This window comes from Lutra lutra, chromosome 8 (assembly GCF_902655055.1).
Source record: "Lutra lutra chromosome 8, mLutLut1.2, whole genome shotgun sequence".
Taxonomy (NCBI): Eukaryota; Metazoa; Chordata; class Mammalia; order Carnivora; family Mustelidae; genus Lutra; species Lutra lutra.
In genome coordinates, this window is record NC_062285.1 from 37,608,741 (window position 1) to 37,628,464 (window position 19,724).

The following is a 19,724-nucleotide window of genomic DNA, read 5'->3' on the forward strand; positions in this document are numbered from 1 at the left end:
GCTCAGCAGGAAGCCTGCTTCTCCTTCTCCCTCTTGCCTGCCACTCCCCCTGCTTGTGCCTGCTCTCTTTCTCTCTCTGTCAAATAAAATATTAAATAAAAAAAAAAAAGACAATGAGGTATCACCTCACGCCTATCAGAATGGTTAAAATTAACAACACAAGAAACAACAGATGTTGGCAAGGATGCAGAGAAAGGGAACCTTCTTGCACTGTTGGTGGGAATGCAAACTGGTGCAGCTATTCTGGAGATGAATATGGAGGTTCCTCAAAAAGTTAAAAATAGAACTATCCCCCAATCCAGCTACTGCACAACTAGGTACTTACCCAAAAGATACAAAGACACAGCTTCAAAGGGGTACAGTCACCCTGATATTTATAGCAGCATTACCAACAATAGCCAAACTATGGAGAGAGCCCAAATGTCCATCAACTGATGAATGAATAAAGATGATGCAGTGCACACACACACATACACAGAGAGAGAGAATATTATTCAGCCATGAAAAAGAAAGATATTTTGCCATTTGCAATGATTGGGATGGAGCTAGAGTGTACTACGCTAAGCAAAATAAGTCAGTCAGAAAGAAAAATGCAATTCCACACATACATGGAATTTAAGAAACAAAACCAATGAACATATAGGAAGGGGGGAAGAAAGAAAAAAGGAACAAAAAAAAGAGAAAAGAGACGAAAACCGTAAGAGACTCATACTGACAGAGAACAAACAGAAGGTTGATGGAGGGATGTGGGTGGAGGACGGGCTAGTTGGGTGACGGATAATAAGAAGGGCGCTTATTGTGATGAGCCCTGGGTGTTATATGTAAGTGATTAATCACTGAATTCTACTCCTGAAACCAATAATGCATGTACATTAATGAATTAGAAGTTAAATAAAAATAAAAAGATTTTGTTTCAAGTTCTTAAGTGAATGGAGGCTGCTGGTCTTTGAATCACACTTCGAATAGATCTCTTGGATGCTTTCTTATAATTTCTCTTTTCACACATCTTAGGCCCTCACTTTCATTTTTCCACCACTAAAATACACAGCCTACTCTTTTTAGTTCTGTGATAGAAAAGACAACAGCAATCTAGATGCAGAATTTCACCTGCTGTATCATTTAACAACTCTATACTAAGAAACAGAAGCAAATGACAAGCTCAAGCTTTTATGATCTTCCTCCGAAAGTCTTCTCTTTTATTGGATAACATCAATTATTTTGAAGTTTTGGTTTTTTTTTAAGATTTTATTTATTTATTTGACAGAGAGAGATCACAAGTAGACAGAGAGGCAGGCAGAGAGAGGAGGAAGCAGGCTGAGCAGAGAGCCCCATGCAGGGCTCAATCCCAGGACCCTGAGATCATGACCTAAGCCGAAGGCAGAGGCTTTAACCCACTGAGCCACCCAGGCACCCCTGAAGTTTTGATATTAATGGCATTGTTGTTATATGGACTATGCCAAATTCTTACATTGATATTTGATTTTTTTTTTCTGTCACATTAATCTCCCTTTTCTACTACCCTCTCTTGAATCTCACTCCTTCTTTGTAGAACAATTTTGTTTTCAGCAGTTCTTTATATGTGATCCATAGGTAGTAACCTATCAGTTTGTGTTAGTCTGAAAAAAAAAGTCTTTATTCTACCTCCAGTGATGAATGATAGTTTCACTGGGTTCAATTATGTGTTGCCAAAGTTTTTCACTAAATTTGAAGATTCTACTCTACAATATTCTCTCTTGCTCCTGTTGTTGCTCTTAGAAGGCCTGCTGCTGGCTTGTTAATCCTTTGTAGGTACACTACCTTTCCTCTCTGGTGGTTTTTAAAATCAGTTTATCTGTGATTTATGGTAATTGTGGATATCTTCCTGCTCAAGAATTATCTGCTCCTAAATTGAAGGTCCATTCCTATCATGTAGTCAGAAATACTCTCAGTAATTACATCTTCTAAAATTGCCTCCCATTCCCTCTAGCCTCCCCTTTTGAAACTCCCATATATATGTTAGATTTCTATTTCAACAGACTTCTCTTTTTTTTTTTTTTTAAAGATTTTATTTATTTATTCGACAGAGAAATCACAAGTAGGCAGAGAGGCAAGCAGAGAGAGAGAGGAGGAAGCAGGCTCCCTGCCGAGCAGAGAGCCCGATGCGGGGCTCGATCCCAAGACTCTGAGATCATGACCTGAGCCGAAGGCAGCGGCTTAACCCACTGAGCCACCCAGGCGCCCCACAACAGACTTCTCTTTAATTCCTATCTCTTAATGTGCCTTATTGCTTTTTGGATATAACTCCTCAGATGTATCTTTGAATTCACGAACTCTTCCTATAGCATTCTCTCATCTGCAGTTAAACCACTATACTGTTCTTTCACTTTAGTTATTAGGTATTGCGTACCTAAAACACTTTTTGGGGGCACCTGGGTGGCTCAGTGGGTTAAAGCCTCTGCCTTCGGCTTAGGTCATGATCTCAGGGTCCTGGGATTGAGCCCTGCATGGGGCTCTCTGCTCAGCGGGCAGCCTGCTTCCTCCTCTCTCTGCCTGCTTGTGATCTCGCTCTGTCAAATAAATAAATAAAATCTTTAGAAAAAAAAAGTTTAAAACACTTTTTTGTTCCTTAACAACCTGCCTGGTATTATTTGTAGTGTTTTTTCCTTTGGTCATATTTTAAATCCTTCCTTCATATATTTGATATTGGTAATATTTACTGAGTCCTAAAAGTACATGCATTAATTCATTTTACTCTTACAACACTCTAGAAGGTAATATTATTATTTTCATAAATAGGGAAATTAAAGCACAAAAAGTATAAACTTACATAACAAGTAAATGGCAAAGCCAAGACCAAAAAAGACTGAACAACTACAGCTAGTGCTACCTTTATTACATTGCCTCAGGTTTTCCTCTCAACAGACCTCAAACAACAGCCCAAGAAGCTATATCTTCTCCATTCTAAAGAGTGCTCCTATGCTTACTACTCCATCCATTATTTTAATCATTTCATTTATGATATCATTTTATTACCCAACGTTCCTAAGGGTCTAATCACTCTATTTGTTCTTACTTCTGAAGTTTTGATATTAATGGCATTGTTGCCATATTGGTTTGGGGTAGATTAAATTCCACAGGTGATTAAGTAATTTGGGATTGCAAATTCATTTAAGCAGAGCTCTCATCTATGGGATTCTGTATGAACTAGGCTAAAATCAGGGTTAACAGCAGCTGTGCAGGGGCACCTGGGTGGCTCAGTGGGTTAAAGCCTCTGCCTTTGGCTCAGGTCATGATCCCAGAGTCCTCGGTTCAAGCCCCGAATTGGGCTCTCCGCTCAGTGGGGAGCCTGCTTCCCCCCCTTCTCTGCCTGCCTCTCTGCCTACTTGTGATCTCTCTCTGTGTCAAATAAATAAATAAAAGCTTTAAAAGAAAAAAAAAAAAAAAAACACCAGCAGCTGTGCATATACAAACTCAAAGCTCATGAGAAGACACCTTTCTTCCAACCCTAAGACCAGGTAAGTTAGTTTCTCACATTGTCAACTAATAGTGGTAGAAGGAATTTTTTCTAGTCCACTTATTCCCAGGAAAGTCCTGGATTTACACAGTAGTATCAGTTTCAAAACCCTAGCCCATTTAGGGCCAAGGTCTGCTATCAACATGTCACCATTAAAATCTAAGTCCCTCAGTTACCAAAAAGAATAACCCCCCAGAACATCCCTAGTTTAGAGTCCTTGCTGACAGATGCATAGTGTTGGAAGGGATGGGGAAAAACAGGGACATCTGCCCTGCCAGAGAGATCTGCAAAAACAACTCTGAGAATCAATGTGGTACATACACCATAACCAACACACCTCACGGTAGTTACATAGTCAGAATTAATGCTTTCAAACGCCTATCAACTTGAAGAAAGAACTAAATTACTCAAAATCCTCAATTCACTTAGTTCTATTGTTGTCTTTTTTTTTTTCTTTAACAATTTTATTTATTTATTTGACAGACAGAGATCACAAGCAGAGAGGCAGGCAGAGAGAGAGGTAGAAGCAGGCTCCCTGCTGAGCAGAGAGCCCGATGCGGGGCTCGATCCCAGGACCCTGGGATCATGACCTGAGCTGAAGGCAGAGGCCTTAACCCACTCAGCCAGCCAGGCGCCCCTATTGTTGTCTTATTTTATTATCTTTCCATCCACATCCAATATCCATTCCTCATTCGATACACATCCATTCTCCTATGTGTGATGTTACTGAATGTGCATGTAAGTTAGAAATACAGAGGCTTATTTTTAAGTATCTTTAAATTTAAAAATATGTACGTATTTTTAATTTATATGAATGCTTTATACCTCATTCTCTTACTTTTTTAAAAAATATGTATCTGTGGCCCTATGAATACTTCTAGATCATTGCTTTTGACTTTTACACAGTATTACATGGTATATATCCACTGTATTTTACTTATCTAACCCCTCCAGTAAAAAACCATTTGGACTACCTTCAATCCCCTGTGCTATAGTGAACAACGTTTTTGTTTTGTTTTGTTTAAGATTTTCTTGATTTATTTGACTGAGAGAGACAAAGCAAAAGAGAGAACACAGCAGGGAGAGTGGAAGAGGGAGAAGCAGGCTTCCCACTGAGCAGGGAGCCTGATGCGGGGCTTGATCCCAGCACCCTGAGATCATGACCTGAGCCAAAGGCAGACATTTAAATAAATGAATGAGCCACCCAGGCGCCCCTATAGTGAACATCCTTACACATGTCCTCCTGTAGACTAGTGGGAAATTTTCTCTAGGGAACATAACCAGGAGTGGGATTACTGGAACCAACTATGCCATCTATGTTCCTGTTAGCTTCCTTACAAACACTGAATATTAACTCATTTTCTAATTTATACCAATTTGAACAATGGAATGTACCTTTTTGTCTCTGAAATTTACATTTCTTTGTTTACTAATGAGACTGAGGATCCCATGCTATATTTATTTGTTAACCACTTAGGTTTCCTTGTCTGTTACTTGTCCATTTAAATCCTTCTCTCTCTCCTTATAGTCTCTTTTTCTTACAGACTTACAAGCATCCTTTTTTTATTCTGTAGGTCAATCTTTGTTATTTTGGGAGGTGTGAAAATACCTTCTCCCAATCAGTCACACATCTGTTAACTTTGTCAGTAGTGTTCTTTCTTGAACAAAAATACTTAAATTTGATGGTGTCACTTAAGATATCTTACCTAAGGTACATTTTCATTGATTAGCTAAATGGTTTCGCCTTTTCACACTGGGGTCTTTAATCAATATGGAGTCCACTCTATCTGGCACCAGGTAGGTGGCCATTTTATTTTTAATTTTATTCTCCATATAGTAAGTCAGTTTTCTAACACACACTTAATTAGCACTAGTTTATGATGCTCCCCTCTACATACATGTTTAAACTCTTTTTTTTTTTTTCTTTCACTGCTCTATCTGCCCATTCCTGTACCAGTACTATACCATTCTGGGGTGCACTGACTGGTTTAGTTAGGTATATGGCTCTGAAGTATATTTTCAGATCTATTAGGGCAGATCTCCCTTCTTTTCCTCTTCTTTTTCACATTAATGTTAAGATAGTTTTATTTGTCCATATAATTTTTTTATAGATTTTATTTATTTATTTGACAGAGATCACAAGTAAGCAGAGGCAGGCAGAGAGAGAGAGAGGGAAGCAGACTCCCTGCTGAGCAGAGAGCCCAATGCGGGGCTCGATCCCAGGATCCTGAGATCATGACCTGAGCCGAAGGCAGAGGCTTTAACCCACTGAGCCACCCAGGCGCCCCTGTCCATATAATTTTTAAAATTTTTCAATTGTTGTAAAATATACAAAACATAAAACTTGCCATCTTAACCATTTTTAAGTGTACAGTTCAGTGATATTCAGTACATCCACACTGTTGTATATCCAATCTCCAGAACTCCCTTCATCTTGCAAAACAAAAACTGTACAATAAAAAAACAAAACAACAACAAAAAAAACTCATTCCCCCCAACTCATAGCAACCAGCATTCTACCAACTTCTTTAGAACCTTCTGTAAGTGAAATGATAATATCTTTTTGTGACTCGCCCATGTAAAACTTAAGGTAAAATTAGTTTCTAAAAATTTGCTGCTGGGAACATTTGAATTGATGTATACACTAACTTAGGCAGAACTGATATCCTCACAGTATTAAATTATACCACCTACTAATATCAAAAAAACTCTCTGAATTTCTTTTTCTTCATCCTCCTATAGAGTCTTGGGCTTTCTCGCTTTTTTTACTTTTTTGGAAAAACTTAAATGTAAAAATGATTATTTATCTTTGAATTTTTGATAAGCCATCGGAACATAGGATTTAGAAGGAGAAAGGGTTGAGACTGATTAGCAATTTAATTTTCATAATGATTACTGTTCATATTTTCTATTATCTCTTGAACCTACTTTGTTACATTTTCCAGAAATGTATTTGTTCCTTCTTTTCAAGCTTATTAGAATATAATTATCTTTCATTATTTTTAAATTGTATGGTACTAGTAGTTACTTCTTTATCATTCTATAAGAGATGATCCTGTCTGATCAGCCTTTTTTTTTTTTTTAAAGATTTTATTTATTTCTTTGACAGACAGAGATCACAAGTAGGCAGAGAGGCAGGAAGAGAGAGAGAGAGAGAGGGAAGCAGGCTCCCTGCTGAGCAGAGAGCCCGATGCGGGACTCAATCCCAGGACCCTGAGATCATGACCTGAGCCGAAGGCAGCGGCTTAACCCACTGAGCCACCCAGGCGCCCCCTGATCAGCCTTTTTAAAACAACTAACAACTTATCTGATCCTCTACTGATTCCTGACTTAGTTTCTATTTCCCTCCATCTTACTGTTTCTTTGGTTTTAGCTGTTGTTTTTTTCCTAGTCTCCTGATTTGTATCCTTAGCTTATTTGCTTTCATTCTTTATTGCTTTCTGATAAATATAACAAGACATTTCCCTCTAAACACTAGAGGATTAGTTATATCCCACAGATTTTCTTTTACTTTCTATTCTAGTCTTTTTTTTTTTTTTTTAAGTAGGCTCCACACCCAGCATGGGGCTTGAATTCACGATTCTGAGACCAAGACTTGGGATGAGATCAAAAGGCAAATGCTTAACCGACTGAACCACCCAGGCACCCCTATTCTAGTCTCCCTTAACTCAAAGTATATTTTCAATACTAATCCAAAAGATATGTGCACCCCTATATTTATTGCAACAGTATTTCCAACAGCCAAGATATGGAAGTAATATAAGTGTCCATCAATAGACAAAGAGATAAGGAAAACACGGTATATATATAAATGAAATATTACACAGCCATAATAAAAGGATGAGATCATGGCATTTGAAACAACATTGATGGACCTAGAGAATACTATGCTTAGTGAAGTAAGTCAGACTGAGAAAGACAAATACCATATGATTCCACCCATGTCATCTAAAACAATGAACAACAACAACAAAAAGAAAAAAACAGAATTAGACCTATAAATACAGAGAACAAACTGATGGTTGCCAGAGGGCAGGGGAGGGGGGAATTATGCAAAGGAGATGAAAGGGAGTGGGAGGTACAGGCTTCCAGTTATGGCATAAATAAGTCACGGGAATAAATGAACAGCATTAGGAATACAATGATATTGTAACAGCAATATAATAGGACAGATGGTAGCCATTCTTGTGGTGAACACAAAATAATGTATAAACTTGATAAATCACTATACCTGAAACTAATAAACACTGTGTATCAACTCCACACCCTCCAACTATATTTTCAGATTCCAGATTTATTTTAGTTTTATGTTGCAATTCTTCATTACTGATTTCTAATTTTGCTGCATTAGGGGTCAAAGAACACAGTTCATGAGACTTTAATTCTTGGGAATTTTGACATTTCCTATGTGGCCTAGTGCCTTTAACTATTATAACTATTCAGTAAGTTCTTAAAATCAATGCATATTCTCTGTTTGTTAGTGCAATATTCTACAGAATACCTATTTGAACTTATTAATGTTACTGAAATTTTCTAAATTATTTTTTATTTTTGCTTCTTTGATCAAGTTCTAAAAGGAACATGTACTAACGACCAACTGCAACTGCTGATCTATCTCCCACTGTTGTTTTATACACTTAAAGGCAATACTCTTAGATGCATAAATGTCTACAATCATTGTTTTTTCTTGATCTACTGTTCTTCTTATCAATATGTAGCATTCCTCTGTGTGCTTTGTAACTTCTTTGCTCAGTCATTTAAGCATATGACTCTTGATTTTGGCTCAGGTCACAATCTCAGGGTCATGAGATTGAGCCCCATGTGGGGCTCCACAATCAGCATGGAATCTGCTTGTCCCTCTTCCTCCGCTCCATACCTCCCCACCCCGCACCCTCGGCTCATACTCACTCTCTCTTAACAAAAAAAAAGAAAAAGATCATTTAATTAGTGGTATCTGGATGGCTCAGTCAGTTAAGTATCCAGATCTTGATTTCAGTTCAGGTCTTGATTTCTGAGTTCAAGCCCCTTGTTGTACTCCACACTGGGGATAAAGCCTACTTTAGATAGATAGATAGATAATTTAACTTATGTTAAAATAAATCAGATTCAGAAGACACATTTTCTTGATATACCTTTTATTTATAAAAAAATTTTCTGTCCTTTTTCTGTCCTATTTTTAATTCTACTATTGTTTGCCTTATGCTTAACTCTTATTGACAATATATTCTGCATCTTGTTTTTTAATCCAACTGAGGTCAGTATTTTAATCTAAGTTTAATAATATTGCCTTTCCCATTATTCATACCATTTTGGTCAACATTTTTCATGGTGTCTACATACCTCTTATTTTTCCCCACCCTTTCCCCTATTTTTTTCTATTCTCCACTAGATATATTGAGAATTTTATACTTAAGATTTGAAACTTACACATTGTTTTATTCCCCTAGCATATTAACAGCCATACTTACACTTATATTTTCCTATCATCTTCTTAAGCTTATCATTATCTGTATCTCCTCAAAAAAAGACACTGCCCCATCACCACTATGAACAGTGCCAACTCCACCATTTGTAGCTGGGGGACTGGTGGTGGTGGGCAGGAAGCCTCCAAATCTGAGAACCTCTAGTGTAATAATATGTATCTCTATTCTTTTTCTGAGGTGATCTTCTACTCAGGTATAGGTAATGTGGAGGAAGAAGGGGACACTCAGAAGCTAATCAGTACCTCACCAATATTACACTACAGCACCTGCCTCACCACCACCCCATGACGTAACAGGCTAAGCACTGCTCAGAGTGGTGATGGAGCAATGATCTACCTAGAACAGTAAGAGAGAAACAGTTACTGAAAAAAAACCCAAACCACCTCATGATGCCAAATCCTCTTTTATACTGAACAGTTGTTTCACTCTTACACATATATTCAGATTCCTCACAGGGAAGCATTATAGCATCATGACCAAGAACATAAGTTCTGGAGTTTCAACTGATCAAATTCTGAATCCCAGGTAATCACTCAACTACTCATGTAACCTCAATCTCTCCAAGCTTCAGTGTGCCCATCTTCAAGATGTTACGACAATTCTTATTTCTTAGAAGATTACTGCAGGGATTAACTGAGAAAACGAAAGAAAGTATACATCCCTGCATAACACACAGAAAGCATCCAATGTCAGGTATTATCAAACATGTTTTATGAATTATGAAAAGACTAGATCTCTAAAATGCACTTCTGTCCTAAGGATGTATTTCTAATTCTAAATGTGTTGAGGAAGTCAAAACTCCAGCTTGAAGAGCACAGCATACTGGGGCACCGCATTGGGAATGCAAGCAGAAGGTGCATGGCAAACAACATCCAAGCTATAGTGCCTAAACAGGGCAGAGCCAGGGCAGGTCTTGACTTTGTGCTGCATCTGCTATGAACGAAGAGCCACTTCCTATAAACTGTCAGTAAGATAGAGATAACATTCACCTATAACAAATAGAATTCTAAAATTCAATGTCCTAAAGAAGAAAAAATTGTACTACTTTGAGGCAGTAAGGTGTAAGTAAGGTATCAATTATTTTAATTTATTGAGAAAAATCAGCTCTGCACAGTTTTAACTCAAACAGAAAACAAATTCACTGGTAGGTCCACAGTATGTCATCAAGACTCAGAAACAAGCAACTGGGCATAAAACAGAAAATTTCCTCAAAGTATTATAACCAATATTGAAAGTCCCGGGGTACTACTGAAATTGGCCTCAAGTACCAACCAAAAGTCATATGCTAATTAAAAACTTCACATAATTCCCCACAATGAAAGCAAAAAAAAAAAAAAAAAAAAAAAAAAAGAACAAACTTATCTTGCCTAATAAATACCATTAATCTGAGGATCACATCAATCAACAGAAATAAAAAATAAATAAATAAATAAATAAAAGGGCTTATAAACTGTAAGGTAAGTAAAAAAAATTTGAAACCTATTGATATTTAGTATTTCCCTCTAAATTCAGATGAGAGCTACATAATTAAACATCTATTCTAGACACAACCATTTTAGGAAGTTAGTCCTATTATTATCCCCATTTACAAAGGAGGAAATTAAAGAGGTAAAGTAATTCATCCAAGATCACGTAAGTAATAAACACAGATAGCTACATTCAAATTAAGGTCTGACTCCAAAGCCCATGCTTTCAACCTCTATGTTACTAAATCCAGACCACCTCCGTGAAGATCAACAGATTAAAAGGGATGTTCATGGGGCGCCTGGGTGGCTCAGTTGGTTAAACAGCTGCCTTCGGCTCAGGTCATGATTCCAGGGTCCTGGGATCAAGCTCCTCATCAGGCTCCCTGCTTAGCCTGCTCCTCTCTCTCCCTCTGCCTGCCGCTCTGCTTACTTGCGCTCTCTGTCAAATAAATAAAATCTTAAAAAAAAAAAAAAAAAAGCGGGGGGAATGTTCATAAAATAAGAGCAATTCCAGAAATACTATATATTGTACAATGCCCAAAACAAAAGGGCCTCATTCCCTGGACCAGGAACAAGAAGAAAATCAAGTCTTTTGCCATAGCCCATTTTTCCTTAAAGGATTCCTAAAAACTCCTTGATCCATGTTCTTTTTCATACATGCTTAATGTAGTGATGTGAGAGATAGATCAAAGTCTAGGGCAGCTACAGAAATGAGGACAGTATGAGTTAAGAGCAAATTATAAAAAAAAGTGAGAATTTTCCAAGAGCTGGTTCAAACTGCCTCTTCTTGGGCTCTAACATGAGAAAGATGTTTGGGAAAAAGTGACCCCAGTCAAATGTCACCAGAGTAATTTGAGAAAAAAAAAGCACATGCTAATAAATCACCGTATCACATTCATATAATTATCCTATACTCAAAAGATTATTGGCTTTTACACTGTTATATTTTAGGATGAGATGGTCATACTATAGCAGTTGTCCTAGTGACTCATAGGGGTAATAACTGAAACTCAGTTACTCCCACATGGCTAAAAACAAATATAAGAACCATTCAAGAATGACCACAAATACAGTCTTTATTCTCTATGGTACAAGAAATCAATCACAAGCCCATTTGTGTGAGGCCTATCGAATAAGAACACTACTTGAGATGGGTACAAAGAAAAGGATGGATTGCCAAGAGGAAAAAAGTCATTTATTAGAGTGTGACAAGCTTTTAAATGTTTGCATTATCATTAAACCAACTGCCTGGTTCTCCGATTCACACACCTGCCACCTCTAGCCAACACTACCACACTCCTAAACTTGGAAGTAGGCTCACCTCTAAAACACTGGCACCCTCTTCTGACCCTTGTGTAGTACTGCATGCACACCAGTTACTGGGGTGAAAAACTCTAATAAAGGCATGAGTTAGTAACTTTGCAGGTAACATTTTCCAGATAATTTTATATTTGCAATTCCCTGGATAAACATAAAACTAGATGAATTTATTTCTTATAAAAATAAGAAAGAGCAGATCTTCTAAATAAAATGTATGCCAGTGGAAAGAAAACCAACTGTGTTCTCTTAATATTTTCAGTTTATATATATCAACTGATTTTAATACAATAGCTACAATGATAACAAAAACAGACAAAGGCTTTGCTGTGTGTAATAAACTAGTTTAATCCTAACAACAACCCGATGAGGCAGACACTCCTATTTTCTTTATCTTACAGATGGAGGGAAAGTGAGGCACAGTGAACTTAAATAACATGCCCAGGATCACATACCTGGTAGTAAGTGGTAAGGCTGAAGTTCAAACTCAGCAACTATGACCCCAGAGCCAAAACTTAATTTTTATCTAAAATATCCCTGTGAGGTAGAATGAGGTTTATATCCTGATAATAAGAAACATGACTGAAAGAAAGTCTGAGTTGTAAGGAAAATTAAAATACATCATTAAATCTCTCATCATCTGAATCTCTCATTTTCAATAAAGTCCCAACCTATACAAAAATAAAATATTACATGAAAGAGTTCTGGTCATTTCCCCATTCCTCCTCACTAAAGGATTCTCATCTTCCGGTTCTATAATGATTTTATGCATTTTTACTTCTCATTCCTCTTTTCCATCTAAGTACGCCCCTATTTACCTATCCGGTTCTTTAAAAGAAAAAGGAAGACAGGCTAAATAATCTACAATTTCTAACTTCATTTTCAAACAGGATATGAAGGCACATTGTCTCATGATCTGAAGTTCAAAATGAGATCTATTTAGAACATTTCTAGATTCTGCAGCTTGCCTACATAAAGCTAGTCATAATATCAAAAATCAAGAACACTTAATAATCTAAACAAAAGGTAACCGAGCTCACTGCCATTCATGATTCACCATGGATTTGGATTTCTTTTATACAACTATCTTTACAACATTTCATGTTAAAGTATACTTAGTAGTACAAACTTAGGGCAAGTTCAAAGAATTAAAGGCATACATAAACTGCACCAGATCTAAGAAATGAAACAAGATAGTTCTATTTTAGTACAGTATGACCACATTGCTAAACAATTATTCATCACATTATTCATATCTCCCGAATCTAAGTATGACAAAAACTGCACAGGTGATACACATGAAAAGGTGCCAAGGAACTGACTGCCTGCCAAAGCCAGAATTCTTCTTACCTCGGTCTGCAGGATGGCAGCCCGCTGTTCTTTAGCAGTCAAGGACTCCTTCAGCACTTCAATGTGTTGCTTACTGTCTGAGAACTGGTTTGTGAGTGTTTCTAGCTTTGTCTGTAAGGCCAGTAGTTCTGTGTCCTTTCTGGATAGCTCCTGCTTCACCTGACCAATCTAGAGAAGATAATAAAAACTGTAAGGAAAAAAGAAATGAAACAACCACCTCTGATCTGGCTCTTTGACAGATCTGAGTCACAAAATATGAAACTAAAAGCATTAGTTTTCTGACAAAACATAATTCATCTTTTTTCCATCGTCTAATCTTGGATAACTACCCACCACACACACACACACACACACACACACACACACACACACACACACAGAGTTTTTCAACAAATAGGGAAATTCCAGTTTTCATTTATTGCATCTCCTAAATACTCTTCAAAATCCCTTAGAAAAAGAATAGAGGGAGAAAAATCCCAATTCAATTAGACTACTATGCGATAGCAGGAAGCAGCTGAATACCATTGCGCTGATGAAACAGTTTTCATTTTATTAAGTCAGACCTCTTAAAACATAAAGCAGGATTAGTGTAGATACAAAACAGAAGGGAAAAAGAAAACCTCCTAGCATTGCTATTTAAAGTTAAATTCGAAAGGTGCTGCCAGTTTATTTTTTTCATTCGCAAACAAAAGTTTATATAAAATCCTTATCTTAAAAAGCCACATTTAGTGTTATGAGGCGTTATAAACCTATGCTTCTTAGAAATCATATAATTTTGATGAGTTAGAGATACTGACCTTAAAAAAGATTCCACCTACAAAGTTATATCATCTACAATGTCTACTAGCTAAAGGTTTTAAAAAGCATATGACTTAAATGCATAAAGGCTCATTCTGTAAGAATCAACATGTGTAATTTGAAACTGAATTACTGACAGGGGAATCCATAGTCAAGAGGTGCCATTCATTCTCCCATAAATTTCTCTCAACTTAAAAAATTTTTATTTCAAACATTTCATTTACATTTCTACTGTTTCTAAGAATTTTCTAAATAGTCTCTTATTCTAAGTGTACACCAAATAAGTAAGTATCAGATTTGCTTTTACATTCTATTCTGTCTCCTGCCTAGCAAGGTAGCTATGCATGAGAAGATCAATTATTGGGAGTATAAATCTGACAAGTTCAGTAATTTCAGTATTACTGATGAAAGTTCTCTGTATTTTTTCATTGATGTATCTATAGTATTTTCACTATAATAATCTTAGGTATAAGGGACAGTTTGGGGAACATTTTCCCATAAGGAGGTATGAAATAAATATCACTTTAATTAAATTAGACTTTTAAGGAGTGCTAAAATTAAGTATCTAATTTACTCTTCTTGTTTAGCAAGAAGATAAGCATTTTTCCCATATGCATGAAAATTCTATTTGCAGATTTAGTTATTCATTCATTCCACAAATATTTCTATATGCATACTGTATGCAAACTACTTGAGGGTACTAAGAACATCAATGGAAGATGACTATAAATGGCAGCTATCTTCACCCTATAATATAAATATGTACCCTGGAGTTACCTGTAATGTAATGCTGTGGCATCTTTCATGACATTCCTTTTTCCAACAAAAAGTACATATTTATATTATTCCATCCTTAACATACAGGTTGCACTAAAAACATACTCGTGTATGAATGAATATTCAGGAGAAATGTTTAAAATGTTATCACTTTCTTAACTAAGGAACTACTCTGGTTTAAAGATTACCTCCAATCACATAGTTAAAAATAGGTATAAAATCCCTGTTTCCTCATCATCTACTTTATTAAAGAATCATCAAATACTGCTATATTGACCACAGAGACTGAGAAAGGGAAGAAAATATTCTAAATGGAAAGCAGAGTTTAGAAGCACACATTTTCCATAAAAGTTAGGATCATGAGGCTTTGCAGTCATTCACACCTGAGGATAAGTGTGTCTCTGAGTATTTATTTCTCTAAGCCTTGGTTTCCTGACCAGTAAAATGGAGAAAGTAAACGGACGCTACTGTACCGTTTGGAGATTAAGTAAAATAATGTATGGAATGTACTTAGCCTATTGTCTGACACAACAAAGAAATATTTACAATAGCTAAGGAAAAAAAAAGATAAAGTTATACATCAACTACTCCTCTAGAAAATACACAGTTACCATAAACCAAATAAGTGCCTTATAGACAAAATATTTCACTTTACTATCTGTACTATAAAGGGGCCCATAAATAGCAAAAACATCAAGTCAGCACAAATTTTGTTTTGTTTTGGTTTGGTTTTTTTAATGCTGTGTTCCTGTCTTATCCCACAATTATTTTCAGAAGCAGTTTTTTCCCTGACACTGGTGTGACATACACACATGTGGCCTAGTACAGGGCAGAAGATGGAAAAGCTCACCAGCACAGGTTCTGGAACCAGACTGCTTGTGTAAAAATCAAGCTCTGCCTCTCACCAGGTATATCACCTGAGTACCACTCTGCTACCTCAGTTTCCACATCTATAAACTGGGGTTGGGTGATATACCAACCTTGGCAGGTTATAAGTGTTTGAGTGTTAGCTATTTTATTATTTTTTTGTTACATTTTGAAATGGAATTTTAAGTTCTTTAGACAGAAGATTAAACTAGATTTAGAGATTTTATGTTTTATGCTAATTCTAATTGACTAGCTAACTCTAAATAAGCAAATCACTTTCTACACATCTGTTCTTTAAAAAGTAACATTTGTTGGAAAATCACCTAATGGAGACTTAAAGTTAAATACATATGAACTTAAAGCACTTTACTCAAGAATTTCAAAATCTAGGCAAGTTGATCTTAAAAGTTCTCATCAAAAGAAGAAAAAAAAATTTTGTGATGGATGTTAACTAGACTTACTGTGGAGATCATTTGTGTGAGTGTGTGTATCTCAAATCATTATGGTGTAAATCTGAAATATAAAGTTATAAATCAATTATACCTCAGTTTAAAAAAAAAAAAGGATTTCAAATTCAAATAATCCCTAGAACGGAGAACATCTGCATATTCTTATACCGAAGAAGAATGGAGATCACCATTCATATAAAACAATTATCTACAAAAGGAAAGGAGAAAAAACACGCTTCGAAGTCCCATCCATACAATGACAAAAGCAACAATAAAGAACCAGAACAAGTGAGGGCTCACTGCACACAAAGTGACATATGGGTCAAACCGGTGAACAGGAGTCAGTTAAAGAGCAGAGCAGGCTGGTTAGTGCTAGTATTGGGCAAAGCTGCCAATCAAAGAGAATGAAAGTATAAGCCACCCAGAAGCCAGAGCTAGCAGGGTCCCACTGTGGGATCACTGCACACAAAGAGTAAATCTTACGGCAAAGACCTCAGCCTGAAGACCAGCCGCTCTCTTTTTCAGCTCCTCCCCTTGAGCCTCTTTCGAACTTAGTTCCTCCTTCAGTTGCTCTACCTGTCACGACATTGTTATTCTTTTTCACTTACGTGTCAATCTAGGTCTTACTATCTGCTTTTCAGCCAGAGCAGTAACTGGAAATAACAATAACCTATATAACACAATCAAATCTGTTCCCCTAATTCCCTCTTCAAAGAACCCTAGATAGTTTCTCTATTTTCACATTTTTTAATGGACTTAAATGTGCAATCAGCAAATGGAGACTGTATGGTAGTATATTTTCTTCTCAAATTAGCGTGAAAAATACAAACTAATAGAAGTTGAAAATGTGAATTTTTAAGTTCTAAAATTAGCATCGATTTTCAGTAGTCATTGGTAACAGATTCTTAAAATAATAAAGGAATATTCTATTGACTTTTATGTCAGGTATGAGTACCACAGCAAGAAGCTAGAAACTGAAGAGGAAGTTAAAATAATTGTGTATCATTCCTCTACAGTTTTCTGTTCTGAGAAACTGGGGAACTAATACAATTGGGATGCGAGGGGTACTTATTTACAGCTAATATTATGTAATCACAATTGTGATTTTTAATTAAACCAAAACAAACTTGGCAAATTGATAACTATAATAAACTAGATCCTCCAATTTGCCCAAATAGTTTATAGAATCAAACTAAATGGCTTTGGATCTAAAGAAAAAATATTGTGACTGAGTTTCTAAATATGGACTGACATGCTACGCTGGTATGTTATCTTACTGTAGATATATCTGAAGTGCACACGGGAAACAATAAACCTGATACAAACGTATCTTCTCCAAGAGACAGAACAAAGGGCTTTTCTTTATAGAACTGTATTTGAGGGGAACATAGGATATTATTTAAGCCATTTCAGGGGGAAAAAAAAAAATAGGTGGGGGAACTGGGTTCAGGATTTGGGCTTTTAAAATACTACACAAGAGTTAAAGAACTTGGTGTCTCATGTAGTGAGAAAAATTCAATTTGGATATAATTCTAATAAATCATCTCAGAAGTACTGATAGATATAAATCTTAAACTGTGACAACACATATCAGCCTCATAGGAATAATTTTCTTTTAAGTGAAAACTTGAAATAACAATACATCAGTAATTCTGACTTTAGTTCTAGGAAAGTTGCATTTGAAAGAATTCTAATTATCCTTCCCTGAAGTCTGATAAAACACTGTGAAGTTCTTCATCATCACTAAGGAAATAGAAATATGCATCAATTTCTCAAAACTCTTTTAAAAACTATAGTATCACACACCATTACCTTATTTTTCATAAATTTAGAATGGCTCCGATAGACCTCCATTTGTTTCATTTCTTCCTCCCGTTCTTCAGTACTCAAGGCCCCATTTGATTTCAGCATCTGAATTTCCTCTTCCAAGTCTCGGAGCCCACGCTCCATAGAGGAAATTTTTGAATCCTGAAGACAATGGAAGATGTAGACATTAAAGTATTCACAACGAATGAGAGACGTTGAAAAACTAAGTCTTTACAATGGTGAATTTAATAAAGATAAACAAATAAAGATAGCATTTGGTGCCTTGCTTCTAAATTATATCCTTTATGGCCACTTGGGTGAAAGGAGGAGAGTTCATACCTAGAATATGATTTTTCCTCTGTCCCTTCCTCCAGTCTATACCCTTTTGCTTAAAGATGAGAGAATTATCTTCTTTAAAAAGCAGAAGAAATGGAAAGCGACTTAAAGTTTCTTTGTGGTCGGGACACCTGGGTGGCTCAGTGGGTTAAGCCTCTGCCTTCAGCTCGGGTCATGATCTCAGGTTCCCAGGATCCTACATCGGGCTCTCTGCTCAGCAGGGAGCCTGCTTCCCCCTTTCTCTCTGCCTGCCTCTCTGCCTACTTGTGATCTCTCTCTGTCAAATAAATAAATAAAATCTTTAAAAAAAAAAAGTTTCTTTGTGGTCAATAAATTTCTAGGGAAAAATTCTATAATATTAACAGAAAAACCATTCCTAGCTACTCTATCATTCTACTCTGTGACCCCTAAAAGGTTTTTTTTCTCCTCCCAAAGGAAGGAGAAAAGTAAGTGTTTCAAAGACTTATGCAATAATGTGTATAACTATATTTGCAATAGTATTTTATAGCATCTCATTGTAAAAATAACAAAGGGATGATTATGCTAACAATTACAGTTTATCATATTATTCTCTCTAGTTTTCTACACATTTTAAGCATTTTGTAATAATTTTTTTTAAAAAATCACTGTCCTTATAAATCATCTCCACAAATATCACCTCCCAGTAGAATATTCTTCTATATTCAATTTCTTGGTTTAGCTTGTCACAGTATCTAGTTTATCCCCTAGTTTACTTTAGATACTATCAATTGCAGAAAGATCACATTAGATGTCAATTACAGAAAAATTCCTACATAGAATGAACACTAGGTCCTAAAGTTGTATATGTTTCATTCATCTAACAAATAAAGAAGTAGAATCATAAATTAAGTATAGTTTTACTTTATTTGGAATTTTAGAGAAACCACTCCTTCAGAAAGTAATTTTGAAATTACTTTCTTTTGTACTTTACCTCAAAGATTTCTTGATTGACACTCCTTGTTATCATAAATCTTAGAGCATGAAGATAAAAGTTTTAAAGGATTTATCACGAGACAAGTACAACTAGCAATATTTAGGTTCGGGGGGGGACACCTGGGTGGCTCAGTGGGTTAAGCCACTGCCTTCGGCTCAGGTCATGATCCCAGGGTCCTGGGATCGAGTCCCGCATCAGGCTCTCTGCTCAGCAGGGAGTCTGCTTCCCTTCCTCTCCCTCTGCCTGCCTCTCTGCCTACTTGTGATCTCTCTCTCTCTCTCTCTCTGTCAAATAATAAATAAAATCTTTAAAAAAAAATTTAGGTTCAGGGGAGAGAAGGGGGATGTACTACTTGTCCTGTGTTACCTTTAAAAATATCACAGCAAAAATTTTCTTTTACAAATCTACTCAAGTTAAACTTAGATATAGTTCAAAATTAAATGCACCAAAGTAATGCAATCAAGAGATACAACAAACCTAAATTCTGAATTACTTGTTTAAAATAAGTGGGTGTACCACAGCCTAAAAAAAAATACACACACACAAAAACAGAGGGCAACACTTAATCTCCCGGCAATAAAGAATAAATACAACCATAACTTAAAGATATCATGGGCTCAGCTCCAG

The 19,724-nt window shown here is 36.3% G+C and overlaps 1 protein-coding gene across 9 annotated transcripts in view; it reads right to left on the reverse strand.

Moving 5' to 3' along the window:
- Window positions 1–19,724, reverse strand: part of ERC1 (ELKS/RAB6-interacting/CAST family member 1) — a 559,355-nt gene that overhangs the window by 417,771 nt on the left and 121,860 nt on the right. For 4 of the 9 annotated variants that reach the window (XM_047740148.1, XM_047740145.1, XM_047740150.1 and 1 more), the window contains exons 5-7: window positions 17,813–17,968; window positions 16,484–16,576; window positions 13,110–13,277 (exon numbers count right to left, since the gene is read on the reverse strand). In XM_047740148.1, the coding sequence (XP_047596104.1) occupies window positions 13,110–13,277; window positions 16,484–16,576; window positions 17,813–17,968 (417 nt within the window). The remainder of the gene's footprint in view (window positions 1–13,109; window positions 13,278–16,483; window positions 16,577–17,812; window positions 17,969–19,724) is intronic. The other 5 variants (XM_047740147.1, XM_047740154.1, XM_047740152.1 and 2 more) reach the window with 2 other exon arrangements.